Genomic DNA, 18,406 nt, shown 5'->3' on the forward strand with positions numbered 1-18,406 from the left:
TTTATGATTTTACTACATATACCATCTACTCCTGTCCTGTTTTATGGGAGCTTTTTCTCTCATAATGATGTTTAAAACTTCTTTTTTGTCGGTTGGGGCCAAAAATAAGGATTTCAAATAATTATCTTGCAGAGGTAATTATTACTAGACTGTAGTCGCATGAGAAATTTGAAGAACAAAGGACCAGGGTTTCTAGGAGAATCATGCACCGTTGTCAGCATTATAGTGCTTAAACACTGCAACAAAAGTAGACCAAATTTGGCCCCCAATCATGGCTCCATCCTTTAAGTAAGGAAAAATCCATTGATTACTTTTTATCTATGGCATGTCTGTTAAGTCTAAGATGAAGTTTTTTGGGTGAAACCCTGGGAGGAGAACATTGTACAAAAGGAGGAGTACAAAGATGTAGGATTTCTTAGGAAAGAATTTAAAATAGCAGACTTCCTACTGATGTTACAATATGGGTCCAAGAGGCTTTTTGGTGGGTCCTTGAGTGAGACATACAGTATGCAAGGTTCTCCCTTCCTGTACTTATTTTTTTCAGACAGTAAATTACTTTTTGCTCATCTTGATATGACACAAATCCCTGACAGCATCAACTTGTGGGCCAAATGTGGCACTTATCTGACACCTTTGACTGGGATGTGGCAAGGCAAAACATATGTGCATCAAACAGTAACCACATATCCTTTGCCAAACCTTTGAATTTGGAGCGAGTTTCTCCTCTGGGAAAACTGCATATTTGAAACACTTGGCTCACTTTGACATTTGGGCCACACGTGGTTTATGTGTGGCATTTGTGATGTGGCAGAACATATGAGGGCCAACTCAGAACCATGTGTGTTTTGCTGCACCTTCAAAACTTGAGGGCAGCAGCAGTTTAGGAAAATGAGGTGGAAGTGATGACTGTGTGGCTTCATCTGGTATCTGACATAGATGGTGGAAGAAGAGACCAAAAAATATGCTAAAGCTGATTTAGACTTTGAATCAAGTCACACATACAGTAAATGGACACAAAATCAGATTTTTCCCTTCCTAGAGTTCTTTTCTGCTGTAAGGGTGGTTTAGTGACTTAGACCAACAAACGAGGCAAAAACACAAAAAAATGCAGTTCCTGTGATTTTATTTACAATGTAAAAATGAGCAGCAATATATTCAGTGTGGGCCAGGATTAAAAAACTAGCAAAGTGGAAAATACAAGAGTCTGAGCTCAGCACAATGCCTCCATCCTTCTCTAATGGGAATTTACCAAGAGACACTAAATTAAGTCTTTAAATCAGTCAACTCTTAAAAGCAAAGTTCTTCACTGCAAATACAATAAACTTCAGCTAAATAATTCAACATCACAGGAAACAATCACAATAAGAAAGATTGTCTAATCGTTTTTAAAAAAGAACATTTCCTGTCATAGTACCAAAACACCTCTTCACCTCTGCCACATGTGACACCTTTGACCCACCACCCCTATGTAAGCCAAAGGCAGTGTCTGCTCTGCTTGTCTGTTCCTGGTTGTTAAAGTGAAGTGCAAGATGACAGTGAAGCAAAAGGTGACCAAACAAATGTGTTTGTCATGTATTTATCAATGAATTAAACTGTTTGTGAGCTGTAACTGTTGACATGTGTTTCTTTAGCTTAATGTAGTTTTCTACACAGTTTTTCACATTTTTCTGTCTCTAACAAGACAAATACCCAAGCATAGTTTAGGATTCTAGGAGGCACCTGGGTTGGCTGATGAAGTTTTAGTGGTCTATGGTCTTAGCCACCCCATCTTCACCCCCATGGACACCTCCCTGACTGTAGGTGGCATTTTCTGAATTATTAAGGAAAATTGAAACCAGGGCACAGCTGGAAAATTTTAAACCTGTTTTGTTTAGTTTTGAATGAGACAAATCTTTGGTAACCCCAAGAAAACAAATTATTGCAATTAGCACGTTAAGTTAAACCTAATTGAAAACGATAACACAGCTGGTACCTGTAAGACAAGACAACGTAGTGAAAACGGAAATGCTCACTTCTTTGTCCAATCACCGTCGTCGGTGCTGAGAGGAGGGGCTACATGTTTCGTTCACTTCCGGTGGCTCAGTACAGTTATCTGTTCAGGTATAGACATGGGAGCTGTTACAGATGGTAAGTTACTTTGTAATTGATTAATTTAGGATCTCTGGTAAAATCCCACTGAAGAAATGTGTACCAAAGCTGTTATAGACGTTATATACACCCAGCTTTACTGCCCAAACGATCCTGCTTTCTACTTAGAGCAGAACAGCTAGCAAACAGCATCAATGCTAGCTAGCTAATAGTTAGTCCTGATGTATCTGAAAAGCTTTTTGGTGACTGAATCCTCCCTCTATTAGATGAAGTTATCCGGAAACGTCTTCTCATCGACGGAGACGGAGCTGGTGATGACCGTAAAATCAATTTGCTGCTGAAGAGTTTCATAAAATGGTGTAACTCGCCCTCGATCCCGGAGGAAGGGTGAGTTAGTACCGTGGACACCTCAGTGCGGGACTTTAATCACCAAGATTGTCTATGAAAACTTAATGTGATTCTCAAACCATCTTGTTTTCTAGGTTCACTCAGTATCAAAGGATGTTGGGCACACTGGCCCAGTGTGAATTCTCCATGGGAAAGACTTTAATGGTTTATGACATGAACCTAAGGGAAATGGAGAATTATGAGAAAATTTACTCCGACATAGGTGAGAAATGAAGATTTTCAGTCATTTTTATACACATTCACACAGCCACACCCCTATTAATAAGCCAGCGCACCTTTCTTTACATCTTCTCCCATCTGTATTAAATACTTACTCACTGCTGGTTATACTAGCTTACATTCAGTTTAACTACTTTAGCTGGGCCACAAGGATCACACAAATAGTGATGTGGGCGTTTAATTAACACTTTCTAAACCTTTACATTTCAGAACAAAACATCATGTCTGCACATGAGAAGATAGCTGAATGCAAAAAAGAAATTCAAAGGGCAAAGCGAATAAGAAAGAACCGCCAAGGTAAGAGTCTTTGCACTACCACTGCCATAATATGCTCATTTTTTAAATTGTATTAAAAAAAATGTCAATCAGTTTGAAAATAATTCAAATGGCTGGTGTGATATAATTGTATTTTTTCCCCCTTAGTTATCATTTTCTTCTATCTTTTGTGAAGCTCTTTTAAAGGCCTTGTTGCTGTTGTGTGCTATCCAGCTTACTCCTAGCCCCCATGATACTTAGCGTGAAATGTGGGAGCGACTTCTGGAGCTTTCTGTCAAATTGAGACTTTGCATAGTAATGAGACACTAACTTTGATTGTTAGAGAACTTTGGATATTTAAGTATGTAGACGTCATCCGTTACACCTGAACATTAATATCATTATTCCTCTGCCTCCTTCAGGAGAGGACAAAATGAAGAAGGTACATTAGTAAATATAGCTAACTTTATTAGCTTTATATCAGTATTTTGATAGTAACAAAGACAATCATGTTTTGTCAAAGGAGTTGGGACACGACCATGTATACTTAAAGGAATATGTTGGGGTGTTCAAGTCTGGTCTGCAGCTCTTTCATTGCATGTCATTCCCCACTCTCTGCTTTGTGTTTTCAGCTCCATCCACTGTCCCATGTCTCTCTTATAAAGGCAGCAAAGCCCCAAAATTAATCTTAAGAAATGGAAATAAGACGTAGAGTCCAGTCAGAGCTTTAACATTTCTCTGTTTAGTTTGAGGGTTTGCTGGAATTTTTATTTCACCAAGTAGCCCCTTTTAAGATATGTAAACCAAATTAATATTCATGATTCACTTGGTGAACTGAACTATTTAATTCGGTAGATCTACAGTCCTGTGTAAGATATAAAGAGTCACATCCCTGTTGCATTCAGACAGTGAACAGTAGGGCTGGACAATAAATCGATAATTCAGTTCTTTGGTGAATTAGATTTGGAAACTAAAAAAAATCCTATTTTCTCTTACACCTAAATGCAATGATACCAAAAGTAAAAGATACTGTCAGAAACTTGAGATTCATATTAGCTCTGCCAACTCAGTCAACAAAATGTCACATCTTTACTAACATGCTGCTCATTTGTAACTCAAAAGTATAAATTTAATCACATCACTCACTCTGAATCCTTTCTATAGGATATTTACAACAAAGAATCAGGCACACATATCAGAAAACAATTATATTTGCCTGAAATATCAGCAAAATAAACAACCTTACCATCAGATAATTTCTGATGTATATTTTGAATGAAGCCCCAAATGCAAAGCAACTTCCAGCCAACTTCCCTGCTCCTCTCTTTATACTGAAACACTTGGTGTTTTGTACGACAAAAAAAGTATGCAAATATTAATACTGGCATTAGCTGAAATGCATTTGGAACTACTGACATATAGAATATTGGCAAAGATCTAATAGTGTTCATCCTGAACCAAAATGGTATTATATTTTATACATGATATCAATATCATCCATTCCATGTTGTTATCCGTCATAATTGTCAGCCAATGCTAAATAATTTGTGCAGTTTATCAATAACACAGAACAATCTACATTTTATAGACAACCATTAGAGGTCCAGGAGATCTAAAAAGCAAAAGCTTTGTAATCATTTCATTGTTATAAATGTCAATATATTTGCAGTTAATATGAATTTCTGTTTCTCACATTTCATGTTTATTATCTTTCCAGAGTACGATGCTTTGGCTAAGGTCATCCAGCAACATCCAGACCGACATGAAACACTGAAGTAAGTCACTCTCATTTGGTTCATTGGTATGCAGGTTCTACCTGCTTTTTAGCAGGACCTGTTTTGATCCTGAGATGCTGTGATTTATTTTGTTTGATCCCTTACAGGCAGTTGGAGGCACTTGACAAGGAACTCCAGCAACTCTCTCACATCAAGGAGAATGTAGATGCAAAGGTGAAGCAAAACAGATTTATATTTTCTGCTTTAATCTCTAAACTCTGGAATAGTTTATGATGTTTAATATTTAAATCTCCCTTTTCCCATGTAGTTGGAGTTGAGGAAGAAGCAGTTCCATGTTCTGCTCAGTACCATACAGGAACTACAGCAGACCCTTGAGAGTGAGTGATTATTTGGGTGTTTTATATACTTGTCACCTGTGTTGGTAAAGTTGTCAAAACTTTGGATGCTCTGATATTTTTTCAATACTGCATACTCTGAATGATACAATACTTATTTTTTTGTTCAATTGTATTGAAAATACCGATATTTTGTAGAAAAAACACAACCCAGGGAGTAGAGAGAGACGGCGTGCAGCAATGGCCAATCTAACGAGAGCAGTTGCTAGTGTACTGTTAGTAAAACAAAGCAGTTGTAGCATAAAGATGTTATTTTCTGGTTGCTTTTCTACATTTACACTCTAAAGAAGTTAGACACACAAACACCTCTGCACAGACTTGAAGGAAGATCCGGCTTTTGTTTGATGATACCCCCCACCTACACCCACACCCACACACACCCACACCCACATCACCACCTCCAGTAGTATTTTTTTTTTTTTTTTAACAAACGGCAAATAAATTTGACTAAATCTCCTTAGCGTCTTATGATACATAGAGTAATGTTAATGTCTGTCACAGACAATAAGCAGAGAGTAACAGCAATGTCTCATGGTTCCCAAGTTTTCTTTAAATCCAGCTTTATAGCCCTGCAAAAACACCAAAACCAATAAAATGGCCTGAATAAGAAAGCAATAGAAAACACAGACAGTAAAATCCCGAATACACTTCTTGTGGTTTATTAGGGATATTTAAGAGGAAATATGATTTTGGGTAGGCTCTGAAAATGTCATGAAAATCTTTAGTAATCAATTGCACTAAAAAGTATTTCACATTTTGGTACCCTTCACTGTTCACTGAATTGCTGTCATGCAAAGAGCTGAAAAGATAAATTTTTAGAAATATAATGTATCATTTGTGTCTCAATTTTGTTGTGGACGCGACGTTTCAAATGATAGGCCTTCAGGGCAAAAACAGTATTTTTTTAGTGGAGCAGAGAGAAGGGAAGTGGGAACTACAGTTACCATCTGAAAACAATCACCCATCTAACTGCTGATGAACTCTTATTGAATCAAAATTCTGGCTCTGTGACATCTCTAGGATGTTGTGCTTGTTTGTCTGAAAATTTGTTTTGTGCCAGTTACTCTGTTCCAAATATTAAAAATCTCTTCATTCTTTTCAGAAAAACTATGGGTACCTCACTAATCACATCTCTCTTTTCTAGATGATGAGAAATCAGAGAATGACGACAACAATCAGGGGAGCCCTGTGGGGAATGGTGAATGAACTTGTGAAGCTGTGAAACAAGCCTCTTATAAATGATTTTTTTGGTGTACTACTTTTTTACATGTGTTTTTGAATAAAACTTACTTGTCTACATCCTGATTTTTTTTAGTTTATTTACCAAAGTGAGGGATTTTTAGATGCACCCAGTGTTCATTTTGGCAGCTATTTTTAATTTTAGTTGTAGTTTTAGTCTTGGAATGAAATGCATTTTAGTTTTAGTCACATTTTAGTGACTTCTATCCTTGTTTAGTTTTAGTCTAGTTTTAGTTTATGAAAACGCAAAACATTTTAGTCTAGGTTTAGTCCATAAAAAGTCCTCACATTTTAGTCTTTACTTTTAGCCCAGACATTTATTCTCTTTCCTACATCTGGTACCAAACCATTGTGGTGTGTTCTATGCACTCTGCCAAACCTGGGGACCCTGCTCTCTAAAGCTGAGAGGCAGAATTGCTACATTGTTTTTTTTTTGACAGTTTTATCCACAGTGGAGAAATATAACATATTTTCAATGTCCAATGAAAAACTACATTACATTTTAGTCTAGTTTTAGTTATACTGACGAAAACTAAACTAAGTTTTTGTCAGTTTTAATAATAAAAGATCTGTTTTTGTTAGTCTTAGTCTAGTTTTTGTCATGGGGCAAGAAGGCTGTCAACGAAATTAACACCAGTAATATAAAGCATGTTTTTTTTCTTTTGTACCATGTTTGAGATTTTTATGAAATGAAACATCTTTCATGACAGAAATACACTAGAAATATGAGTGAAGCTGCACGAGATTTAACATATTTTTGATTGCAATCAAAACACTTACTAATGCCAAAATAAAAATGCATAAATCCATGAGGAAGAAGTCAGGCGGAAGTCAACTGAAACAACTGTTTCAAATCACAATGCAGAACTTTTATTCCCAAGGCTGGGGAACAACAATTGAATATTGACAACACAAATGAAATGGCAAAGTTTTGTATGAAAATATTAAAAGTGATATACTTTTAAGGATTTGGAGTTTTTGCTGCCAAGCTTTTTTTTTTTTTTAACTTTCCTGTATAACCACAAGGGTGAGCCAAAGTACATAGTAAGTGTCTGTTCTGTGGCACATTCAACAGAGGACAATACCTAGCAGCTCCATTAAGTGATGCTAAGTATATTGAACCAGATTCAAAGGCCATAATTGATATCGCCTTTTCTATTTGTAGAGAGAGGTCTGTCTAACATAAGGCAATGTCCTGCAGCTGCTGCACGTCAACTCCTCTGAAAATGTTTTCATACTTAGATGAACCTCTTTGTAGACATGGAAATTTTGTATTTATTTTTTTAAGAACAAGAGAAGCATAATTCTCTGATCTATGAACATCATTGCAGGCATGGACCTTTGCATGATCAGAAACAGATCACTGAACTATGCTGTGCTGCTGTCTATACAAACTAAAGAGATGCTGTAGATTGCTGGGGAACAGGAGGTTAAGGATTTAAAACTCCACCAGGTATGCACGGGCCCTCATGAGACGTTTCAGACGGCTCTGCAGGTTGGCCCTCTTACTGCTAATATCAGCATCCTCCTTCAACAAGAACTCTGAATTCTCCTTCTCCTGGAGCACCTGCAGCATCTCCCTCTGCAGCTGGACAGCAGACTCCTGCAACATCTGGTAGCGAATCACCATAGGGATCTGGTCAGCCAGACGCTGGCTTGCAATCTGAAGGAGATAAAAAATGATAAGCAATCATAATTATTGGAAATATGTCCTATTTGTTTTTGAATCACCATTCATTCATTAACCCATACTTTGTAATATGATTTAAGGTGCAGCAGAAGTTCCTTGAGAGTTGCATGATTATCCCCACTGTACATAAGAGAGGAGACATGTAATAGGAGTTCATCTTCAGCCTCATATTCTTCTTCTTCATCTTCATCTTCATCTTCATTCATTAGCTCCTCAAGAGTTGCATGATTATCCTCACTGTACTCAAGTGAGGTTTGATGTAATATGACATCTTCATCTTCATTCTCCTCTTTCTTTCTGTCGCTCAGACTGTTGCTGTAGGTTCTATCCTGAGAATAAACAAGCATCTCCATCTTGAACTGGGTCCTCAGGAAGGATTCAGCAGTCGTTTCTTTCTCTTGTTTTATGGTTTCAATCTTCGCCTAAAAAAAAAAAAGATCCTCATCAGTCAACAAGAAATTATACCAATGCATTTTGTAGAGCCATGGCTATCTAACGATAAAATGTTATTATGAAGCTCAGGCTACCTTGGCTGTTTTTATGAGGTTAGGAAATCCAGTGAAGCTACTCATAACCAGCTGTATGAACACCTTCCTCACAGCATCTGGAAGAAAATGCAGCACGAAAAATTTCACCAATACACTACAGAGCTGCACAAGAGTTTTATGTATGTAGAATTAGAATTAATGTCCTGGGCACAGGTAGCGGGACACATTTCTTATTAAGGACAGAATCTGACTTGAGGGTAGCAGTTGCATGATTTACATGAACTATTTATAATAAGGACTGCAAGCAGCTCTAGACGGACCCTTGCACCTTTGCACATCACAGCTTTGTGCACTGTAAGGTTGTGGCATAGTCCTACAAAATTGCCTGCCGCAGTGATTTCTGTCAGAAACTGAACCGTAAAATAGCTATAAACATGTGTCTTTTGGAGACAACATTGAGTGAAATCACACAGTGACAGTGTGAGGTTAAGTGGCTAGGGCAAATCATGCATGGAGAGCTGTGTATTACCAATAATTGACTCTATAACATGAGTTGCTGTCATAAAGATGCAGTCAAACATGGATTCTGACAAAATTTGTGAGAACAAGTAATACTAGCTAACCATTAATATCCCAAAAAGTGTATGGGACATAATTGCAGAACTTTGGTTTCCTGTGTTGTCCCGTGTTTTACAAATATGTTCAACCCTTATGAACGTAGACCATTTTTCAGGGTGCCTGCTTCAAGCTGAATTTATTTATTTTACAACTTTGGTGGCAGTCAGCTTCAAGTGCCATGCATCATTCAAATTAGGAAAACTTAGGGTTTCAGCCTAACTAATTTTCATTTCCAATATTGTATGTTCTTGGTCTCTGTATAGATGGACTTATAAAAATCTAAAACAGAAGGCTAGTTGATTTTTTTTTTTTTACTTTGAACTGGGACATAACCCTATAAGGTTTGCTATTTTTAAAAATATTATAATCTAATTTCTTGAATGTCCAAATCTTTTTTTGTTTACATCTGATCTTCCCTCAGCAAGTTACAGCCATTTAATAAAGCTTATACATAAGTTCAAGCAGGAAGACTATTTTCCTTTCCTCAGTGTCATTCAGAAACTGTCACTCATTCATGTTTTCCTCTGCACTACAGCTGATCTCCTGTTCTTGTGGTCAGCTGATTATGGGCTGTCTTTCACTTAAGACTAAGCCATTCCTATGCTACTCTCTAGACCAATCACCTAGCCACTGTCATATTTTAAAACCCATTCTCTCTCCTCCACAGTCGATGTTGTTTCAGTGTGCTGCTGAGACCCTCCTCCTCCCCAGTCACCTCCGGGCTACCCGATCAAGGAATTCCCAGTTCACAGACTCACTTCTCAGAAGAAAACTCACCTCCTCAGATCTTCCACCACCATCAGTGTCTAGACTCCTGGGAGGTATCCTATCCTGCTGACAGCTTCACTACTCTAAAAAGCAGCCTGACAGGTTTCAGGTTTTCTGCTGGTCATTGGAATAACTAAACGATATGCCACACAGACATAATCCACTGATGTACCTCCTATGTCTTTGAGCCTCTTGACAGCAGGCTCTTCCAGTTGTTTGATCTGCTCCCTGACCATGACCTCAAAGGTCTTGTAGTTGATGAAACCTGGCAGTTCTCTGCCTCGATACCGCTCTTCATATTCCTCCACCTCACTCTCAATCTTCTTGTTAACTGTAACACACAAAAATACATATTAAATACATTTCCTAGTCCTGCTGATGGATTGCTTTCGACCAGGTCAGAATGATAAACTTACACTTTTCTCCTGATTTCTCCAGGTGGGCATTCCACTTCCCGAACTCTCTCCTGAGTGTAGAAAACACGTTGAGTTGCTCCCCACACTTTAGCTCCTCTCCAGTAGTCAGACTGAGGGCATCCTGAGTGAACGCTGTCACTTTCTGCAGCACACATTTGAAAGCAGAAGAAGTTTTATATGAACCTAACAAATATTCATATTTCATACATTTTACTGAGCAGTGATGTTGGTTGGCTGGTAGGTGTTGTGAGTTACCTGGATACCACATGTTGTACTTTGAGTGGAATTTTTGAAAATTAGTGTTTTAGTGTGTATGACAAAATGTAGCACTTACTTCATGTTTGAGATTTTCAGGTTGTAACTATGGCTGCATTTTTATATGATGAAAACTTGTGCCATACAAAGATATTTGCAGAGCATCCGTAACAACATATGAAGTAAAATATTTTATTCAAGTGTGATTTAGCGTTTCAAGATGTACAGCATAAATTTATTAACTTAAAATTTTGAGAAATATGCATATTCTCTTCATTCTTTAGAAGAGTTTACACAGTTCCTGTTTACTTTCTAAGACCATTAATAATAGACTATCTCAGACTGAGCACCAATGAAAAATATACATGCCACATCTTCTACAGAAAAGCCCCAGTAGCCAAGAGCTTAGCAGTGTAGTGATACTTATTTTTCACCCATTACCAATCTGAAAACTCAAGTGTAGAAAAATGAGGCTGATACAAACTTACAAAAGAACTGTAGTCCCATTTACACCAATTTTAAACTGCCCATTTTGACAGCAGAAACACACATTTACAGCCAGGTTTGAAACAGGGATGTTCCAAGATGAATACTTTCAAATTTTGTTGAGCACAAATCCTAAATGCATTATGTCGACTTGTCTAACATAAAGAAATCACTCAGGAAGTAGTCAAAATTGAGCACTTTATACTGTATTTAAGACAGGATCACAGAGTTATTGGGTTAACAATATGTGAAGGTGGTCTTTGATACTATATGCAGTAGGGCTGCAGTAATAGATTCTTTTTGTAATCAAGAACTCTATGGATTCTTCTGGCAATTAATCGAGTACTCTAATAAGAAATATTGCATTTTTTTTTTTAAATCAGTCATTTTTGCTTTTTTCAAGAGAAATAGTTTTAGAGAAATGAGAAAAGAAGCTGGGCCCCTTAAATAAACTACTTCTATATTAAGAATTGGTATCAAAAGGTCCTCTAAAGAAAAAATATTTTTTTCCAAAGTAAAATATATTTTACAAAGTGCAATGAAGTTCTGATGGCAATTTACATTACTTGAAGCTATAAGGAAAGAAAGTTAAATAATTCCATCAGATTATGCAATATTTGGGGTTTTAGGGATCCTCTTCCAGGACTTTTTTGTTGCCAACACTTTATTTCTTCTGTTGTAGTTTATTTTTATTGTCCAATTTGTCATTAAAGTAAAGGGACACAATCATTTTAACATCCTCTATTTCATGCATGAATGTAATATTTCAAATTATAGCAAGAATAAAGCTCCATCATTCACACATTGGTCTGATGATGTCTGAAAGCTGAATCTTTAGATTACAGGAATGTAGTTTATTTTTCAAAGGTTGTTCACTTTAAATTTTTCTACATTTTTGTTTGTGAGTTCATCCACCATAATAATCTGACCTTTTAAGACCATCCACTGACAAGGAGAACACATTTTAAGGGATAAAGCTGCTTCTATGACCTGTTTACTTTTGACTGTATGATGAACTTTAACCTATTTAGTCTCAGTCACTTTCTGTGGCAATAGCGTATTTCTATTTTATTGGTGTCAATTCATTATCAGTATAAGTCTTATCAAATTATTTGGGACGTTAAAACATTTTGAAAAATATGCTGTAATCAAGACGTCAGTGTGTTGAATTTTTAAGAATTTAAAATTAAATGTATAACATGCACACGCAGAGGAGAGAGAAAGAAGGAGAGAGAGAAAGAGAGAAAGAGGGAAAGCACCAAAACTGGACTTGGGCCAATCAGAGAAGTTCATGGAATTCCCTCAAGTCTGCAGACACAAACTGAGCGCTGTCTCACACTAGTGAGTCATGCAGGCAGCGCGTAAACTCGGAGATCTGCATAGGTTCACCGGTGCAGGCATAGTGCCATATTTGCCATACAGCTGTGGCAGGACGAATGCCTGAAAACATCACTGCATCAACTTCTTCCCTCATGATTTTCATGCCTCGAATCATGCATGTTATGTTTTACTATCAGCGAAAACAAGGGCATTGCGCCCCACAAATAGCTGTCCATGCAAAACACAGCACACCGTGCAACACACGATGCAATGTAAAGGGCTTACAGCATGGGTGTATATGGATACATGCCTGATTTAAGGGAAGCCTCGAGGCAGATAATTTGTCTCATGGAATTTTTTGAATCGAATCACACAAATAATTCGAGGAATCGTTTCAGCCCTAATATGCAGGTTAACTTTTGCTTACATAACTGTTGCTGTCTGTGTTACTGAGTTTTTAAATCTGTTTTTTTATCTTACAAGCTTCTCTGACCCCGTTGCCCCTTGAGGGATTAATAAAATTGTTTTAAATGAAGTGAACAAGCATTTCTGGTAGAGTAGCAGGGTAGCCAGAAATAGCGGGATTAACTGGAAATATAACGGCTACGTGTGGCGAGCTGCTGTGTATGAACTCATAAAGAATATTAAAAGGAACCCTGCATGATCAGACAAGTTCATCTTGTTGGATCCAGACCCTGGGACCTTGAAGAGTGGAGAGGCACAGAATCCACGTTGCTTGAAGTCCAGAGTGAAGTTTCCACAGTCAGTGATAATTTGGGCTGCCATGGCATCTGCTGTGGTTGGTCCACTGTGTTTTCTGAAGTCCACAGTCAACGCAGCCATCTACCAGGACATTTTAGAGCACTTCATGATTCCCTCTGCTGACAAGCTTTATGGAGATGCTGATTTCATTTTCCAGTTGGACTTGGCACCTGCCCACACTGCCAAAGGTACCAAAAGCTGGTTCAATGACCATGGTGTTACTGTGCTTGATTGGCCAGCAAACTGACCTGACCTGAACCCCATAGAGAATCTATGGGGTATTGTTAAGAGGAAGAAGAGAGACACCAGACCTAACAATGCAGATGACCTGAAGGCCGCTATCAAAGCAACCTGGGCTTCCATTACACCTGAGCAATGCCACAGGCTGATCGCCTCCATGCCACGCCGCACTGATGCAGTAATTCATGTGAAAGGAAGCCCAACCAAGTATTGAAGGCATAGAAATGAACATACTTTTCAGAAGCCTGACATTTCTGTTTAAAATATCCTTTTTTTAAATTGATCTTATGTAATATTCCAATTTTTTGAGACACTTAATTTTGGGTTTTCTTATCTGTAAGCCATAATCATTAACATTTCAAGTAATAAAGACTTGAAATATTTCACTGTATATGTAACAAGTCTATATAATATACGGTTTTCACTTTCAGACAAAAAATATTGAACTTTTTCATGATATTCTAAGCTTGCGGCACACTTCCACTATACACTGAATCCAGTCACTTGAAGGGAGGTTTATTGAGGTAAAACTTAGGAGGAATGACAGAGCTTTGACAGCAGGGAGACAAAGCCAACATGCAGCAAACTCAGCCTGGCATGAAAGCTGTTATGGCAGCAACAGCAGCAAGCAGCAAAACCGTCTGAAACAGCAGTTACTGGAGAGGAGCGCTCAAAGGAAGCGCTGGGGAACTGTGACGTCACACTACCAGCGTGGACCAAAACATGGCGGCCTACTGGTGAGTTTATAAGCTCAAATTTACTAAAATGCAGATATCTAGTGAGTTTTTTAGTTCAATATACATACAAGAGAGACAAAAACCTATCCAACAAGATGAACTTATCTGATCATGCAGGGTTCCTTTAAAGAATTTGTGAAACTTACTAGCAATTCTTATCTTAAAAATGATTTGGGGACTTTTCACCTTTGTTTTGATAGGACAGCTGAAGAGAGAAAGAAATATGGGGAGAGACAGTGGGAGAGCACAACCATCAAACAGCACTGGGATCTGGATACAAACCTGTGACCAGTGCACTGAGGACTCCAACCTCTGTATACCTCTCCCTGCTCCACCAGCATAGCTATACCAGTACCCAGTTGACTAGTAGTTTTGGTGCCAACCACGAAGGGATCAGGCACTTAATATTTTATTTTTTGTAGTTTGAGATGGTGTTTCTAATATGATAAGCACCTTTGGGCTTCAAAACTCTACTTTTCTCAGTGCCATCACCGATGACACTAAGTTTTAAGGTGGTGGGTTTACATACATTATTGATGTATAGCTGACCAAATGATCAAAAGCAAGGCTGACTTTAACAGGAGTTTCATCATGTCGATCTTTATTTGCCAGCAAGCTTTCTTTCGATTGTTGACATGATTCAACATTACTCCTGTGCGCCACTCTTGCACAGCCATCCCTTAGGAGCATCTTAAGTGATATTTTATATATATTGTTCAAAGGATGCATGTGAGCAATTGTTGTTGTGGAATTGAAAATGTTTTTATGCAGAGTGAATCATCTCACATCAATGAGGTAGACGAGTCTCTCAGCAGCATCAGATGGTGGTCCACTCCCGTATCTCTCCAGCTCAGCGCGGGTCTGCTGTAACTTCTCCTCAATCTGCTCTTCAAGTCGAGGCAGAGATTTCTGAAAATTTCACAGGGTCATAACTTTAGCTCCAAAGGGGTACATATCATAAATTATTCAGGAAATTGTTACAATATTCACCTCAATATGATGCACCAGCTCAAGTGTGAGTTTCTCAGCCAGTTTAGGAACAGTGGCATGACCCTCATCGTAGAGAGTTCTGTTGTTAAAATAGACATCCTGAATACATATCATATAATATTTAAAATCACTCTGCTGTTATTTTACAATCATTTGTTGAAGTTTACCAAGATAGAACAAACTTACTGGAAGTGTGCATGTTCTCTGAAGAAGGCTTTTTCTCTTTCTATGGCTTCCGTCAGAGACACCTTGTCTTTGATCTCCTTCTGACCCCTGCACCTGACAGTCATGTAGCCCTTCTGAAGATGGATCACATCATTATGGATAATGTCCACCACCATCTCCTCTGTGCCTTTGTCTACAAGATCAGGCTTGGTCAAGATACCTAAGAAAGACAAAGAACGATGGATGGATTATATAAAATCATGCTTCTCTTCTTTTAATATATAGTCTATATATATTTTTTACCCAGAGTCCTCTCTCCATCAGGATCCACCTCCTGAGCCATCTTCAGGGCCTCTGTGGTTGCTATGTCCACGTTGCACGGAACAACCACCAGGCTGATGGTTCCTTGTTTTGTGATGAACCTTTGAATCAGCCTCTTGATCTAAAAAGAGAAACCAACAGTGTGATACATGAACCTAAACATTTACAGCTCCATTATCACCATTGGTCATATGTTTATTTTATTCAGTAAAGACTGAATATAATTTCCTGAAAACTTTTGACCTTAGTGGTGGCCACATGTTGCTCTAAAGATAGGATTTTTTTTTTTCTAGTGGAGAGGCAAATATTAGGAGTTACTCTGTGACTCCTAATAGTTGCCTCTCCACTAGAATGAATGCTCTCACTGCAATTTTCCAACAACAAGAGTTGCTTTACAAAGATGGTTGACAGGTTGGTTTGGACCACAGAAAAAAGCTCACCTGTTCTCCAATGTTTTCTGGCTGTCCCTTTACAGCCACCCTGGCGATGCCTGGCAGATCAATGAGCGTCAGGTCTGGGACATCAGGAGAAGAAATTTCCAGACTGATGAGCTCTTCGCTGATCCTGACCCCAACACCAGCCATTTCATCCTGAGCTGCAGAGACAGAACACAAGGTATAAAGACTGAAAGATACACATTTTTTATTTATGTTTAGTTATGCTTTATGCTGTACCTTCTCTGATCTTTTTCTCCACATCTGTGGGGTCCTCTAATTCTTCCTCATGGTTTTGGTAGCTTATCCTTCCAAACCAAGGCTCTCCTTCTTTCTTTCTCTTCATCTTCAGCTCCAGAGGACATCTTGTCACGATGCCTGGAGGAAAGAAGAGTAAAGGAGGAAAACAGGAAACATTTTGCATGAAATCTTGAGATAACTGAAACTTTAAATAGAAGTAGGTAAACCCATAAAACCAAAAAATATTGTTTACAAGTGGGACCAGTGCCATGTATAAAAAACTTTCTATGGTATAATAAATACTGGAACAGTGCCCGTATTCTCATGGAAATCTCCTTTCAGCAAACAGGGACACATGTTAAGAGAAGCTCTTTAAAGCAAACCAATACCTGCTAGTGATTAATCCTTTAACACTGTAAGGATAATAGCATGCATTTTGCATTAGCTTGTGTGCATGAAGCATCTGTTTGACTGAAGGTGGGTAAATCTCAAATACAACTATCATTCTGTGGGCTACAACAGTTTTAAACAGGGTAGGGAATTAGCACCAGACTGATGCAGGGATTTTTGGGGCAGCCAAGCTGACACATTCACTGACCGAAAAAGCCCTGCCTCTTCCTCCCTGTGTCAGAGTTGCTGAAAAATGTTTACTGGGATTGCTGGGTTTGCTGGGATGGTTTGACTTAGTATCACATGAAAGAAGCTTTCCACTGCAGCTAGTACAGTCATGGACAAAAGCATTGGCACCCCTGGAATCTTTCCAGAAAATACACAATTTCTTCCAGAAATTGTTCCAATTACAAATGTTTTTGGTATACACGTTTATTTCATTGGAACAACACAAAAAAGCAGAAGAAAAAAAAAAGTACATAATTTTACACAAAACTCAAAAAATGGGCCGGACAAAGTTGTTGGCACCCTCAAGTTAATATTTGGTTGCACACCCTTGGGAAAAAATAACTGAAACCAATCGCTTCCTATAACCATCAACAAGTGTCTTACACCTCCCAACTGGAATTTTGGACCACTCTCCTTTTGCAAACATTTTTTAAGCTGTGTGTTAATTTATATCAATTTTGGCCTTTTGCTTCTGTGTTTTGTGTTGTTTGTACTATATTCCCCTCACAAAACGGAAAAGAAAATTATAGAATGACTCCAAAGTGACTAAAACTACTATTTTAGTGAGCACTTATGTTTTGCTCCATATTCTTAGGCTATTTTTGTCTGTTTTATTTGCATTATCCACAGTCAACACCTGAGGGCGCTAAGCACCTACCATAAGCACACGTGCTATGCCAGGTCGGAATCAGGCATTTTTTGTGGTACCTTGAGTATTTTTTTTTATTTTAGCTAAGCAATTTTCACGTTTACCTGAGTGGAATGATTAGATTAATAGGGAGAAGGTTTACTTATACTTGAGTAATGCTCACAAAGAAATACAAACAAATAGTGCTTTTATGAGCGTGTCGTCACTGGTCAACAGGTGATGCTGAAAAACTTCCATGTCCACTGACTTTCACAAGTAAAACTCTGTAATCCGATTTTAAAGGACTATATGGCCTATCGAAGTAAAGCTACGTACCACTTCCTCTAGGTAGAGCCACACCAGACAGCGCCTCTAACACGGAGCTCTTCCCCGAGCTTTGATCTCCAATCACGGCGATAGCAGGCAGAGCCAAGTCCTCCTCTACTCCCAGAGAGCGGAGAGAGTCGATGAGGTCGATGCAGGGACGCACCTTCTCCTCATACTGCTGGTTTAGGGAGTTCATGGTGAGGATTTAACTTCAACTGTAGCAAAATAAATATGTAGAATATGGATAAACTGAAGTTCTTTCCGCTCAAATTAACTCTGTAACGACGATTCCACAGCAGCAGCTGCGTTGTGCTGCATGCCAGGCCCACGTGTGTTCAAGAAATGGAAACTGATGTTAAGTTTCTTTTCATCAACTCGACTCTCCCCGTGTTTCCTGATGAGCAAGAAGCAATTGTTGTACCTGGTTGAACTTGAACATTTCAACAAATTTACACTTAAACACTTACACTTACTATTTCTCTTAACTTCTGCTCTACAAATAAAGTTATAATTGTTATTAACTGTTACCGGTATGTGAAAATCACCTTTATAAATGGCCAATA

General features: G+C 38.3%; 2 protein-coding genes across 2 annotated transcripts; one reads left to right on the forward strand and one right to left on the reverse strand.

Annotated features, from left to right (window-relative positions):
* Positions 1-2,033: 2,033 nt before the first annotated feature.
* thoc7 (THO complex 7) lies at positions 2,034-6,398 on the forward strand. The gene is made up of 8 exons (XM_041783310.1): positions 2,034-2,127; positions 2,355-2,475; positions 2,571-2,698; positions 2,926-3,012; positions 4,688-4,745; positions 4,853-4,919; positions 5,014-5,083; positions 6,246-6,398. The coding sequence occupies exons 1-8, from the start codon at positions 2,109-2,111 to the stop codon at positions 6,305-6,307; spliced, it is 612 nt and encodes a 203-aa protein (XP_041639244.1). The 5' UTR covers positions 2,034-2,108; the 3' UTR covers positions 6,308-6,398.
* A 786-nt stretch (positions 6,399-7,184) lies between these two features.
* Positions 7,185-18,186, reverse strand: LOC121506839 (interferon-induced GTP-binding protein Mx-like). The gene is made up of 12 exons (XM_041782787.1): positions 17,853-18,186; positions 16,271-16,408; positions 16,037-16,191; positions 15,579-15,717; positions 15,297-15,495; positions 15,111-15,189; positions 14,907-15,029; positions 10,321-10,462; positions 10,077-10,235; positions 8,558-8,634; positions 8,093-8,452; positions 7,185-8,003 (listed from the first exon to the last, which is right to left on the reverse strand). The coding sequence occupies exons 1-12, from the start codon at positions 18,037-18,039 to the stop codon at positions 7,779-7,781; spliced, it is 1,983 nt and encodes a 660-aa protein (XP_041638721.1). The 5' UTR covers positions 18,040-18,186; the 3' UTR covers positions 7,185-7,778.
* Positions 18,187-18,406: the final 220 nt, after the last annotated feature.

This window comes from Cheilinus undulatus, linkage group 3, assembly GCF_018320785.1.
Source record: "Cheilinus undulatus linkage group 3, ASM1832078v1, whole genome shotgun sequence".
In the NCBI taxonomy this organism is placed as follows: domain Eukaryota; kingdom Metazoa; phylum Chordata; class Actinopteri; order Labriformes; family Labridae; genus Cheilinus; species Cheilinus undulatus.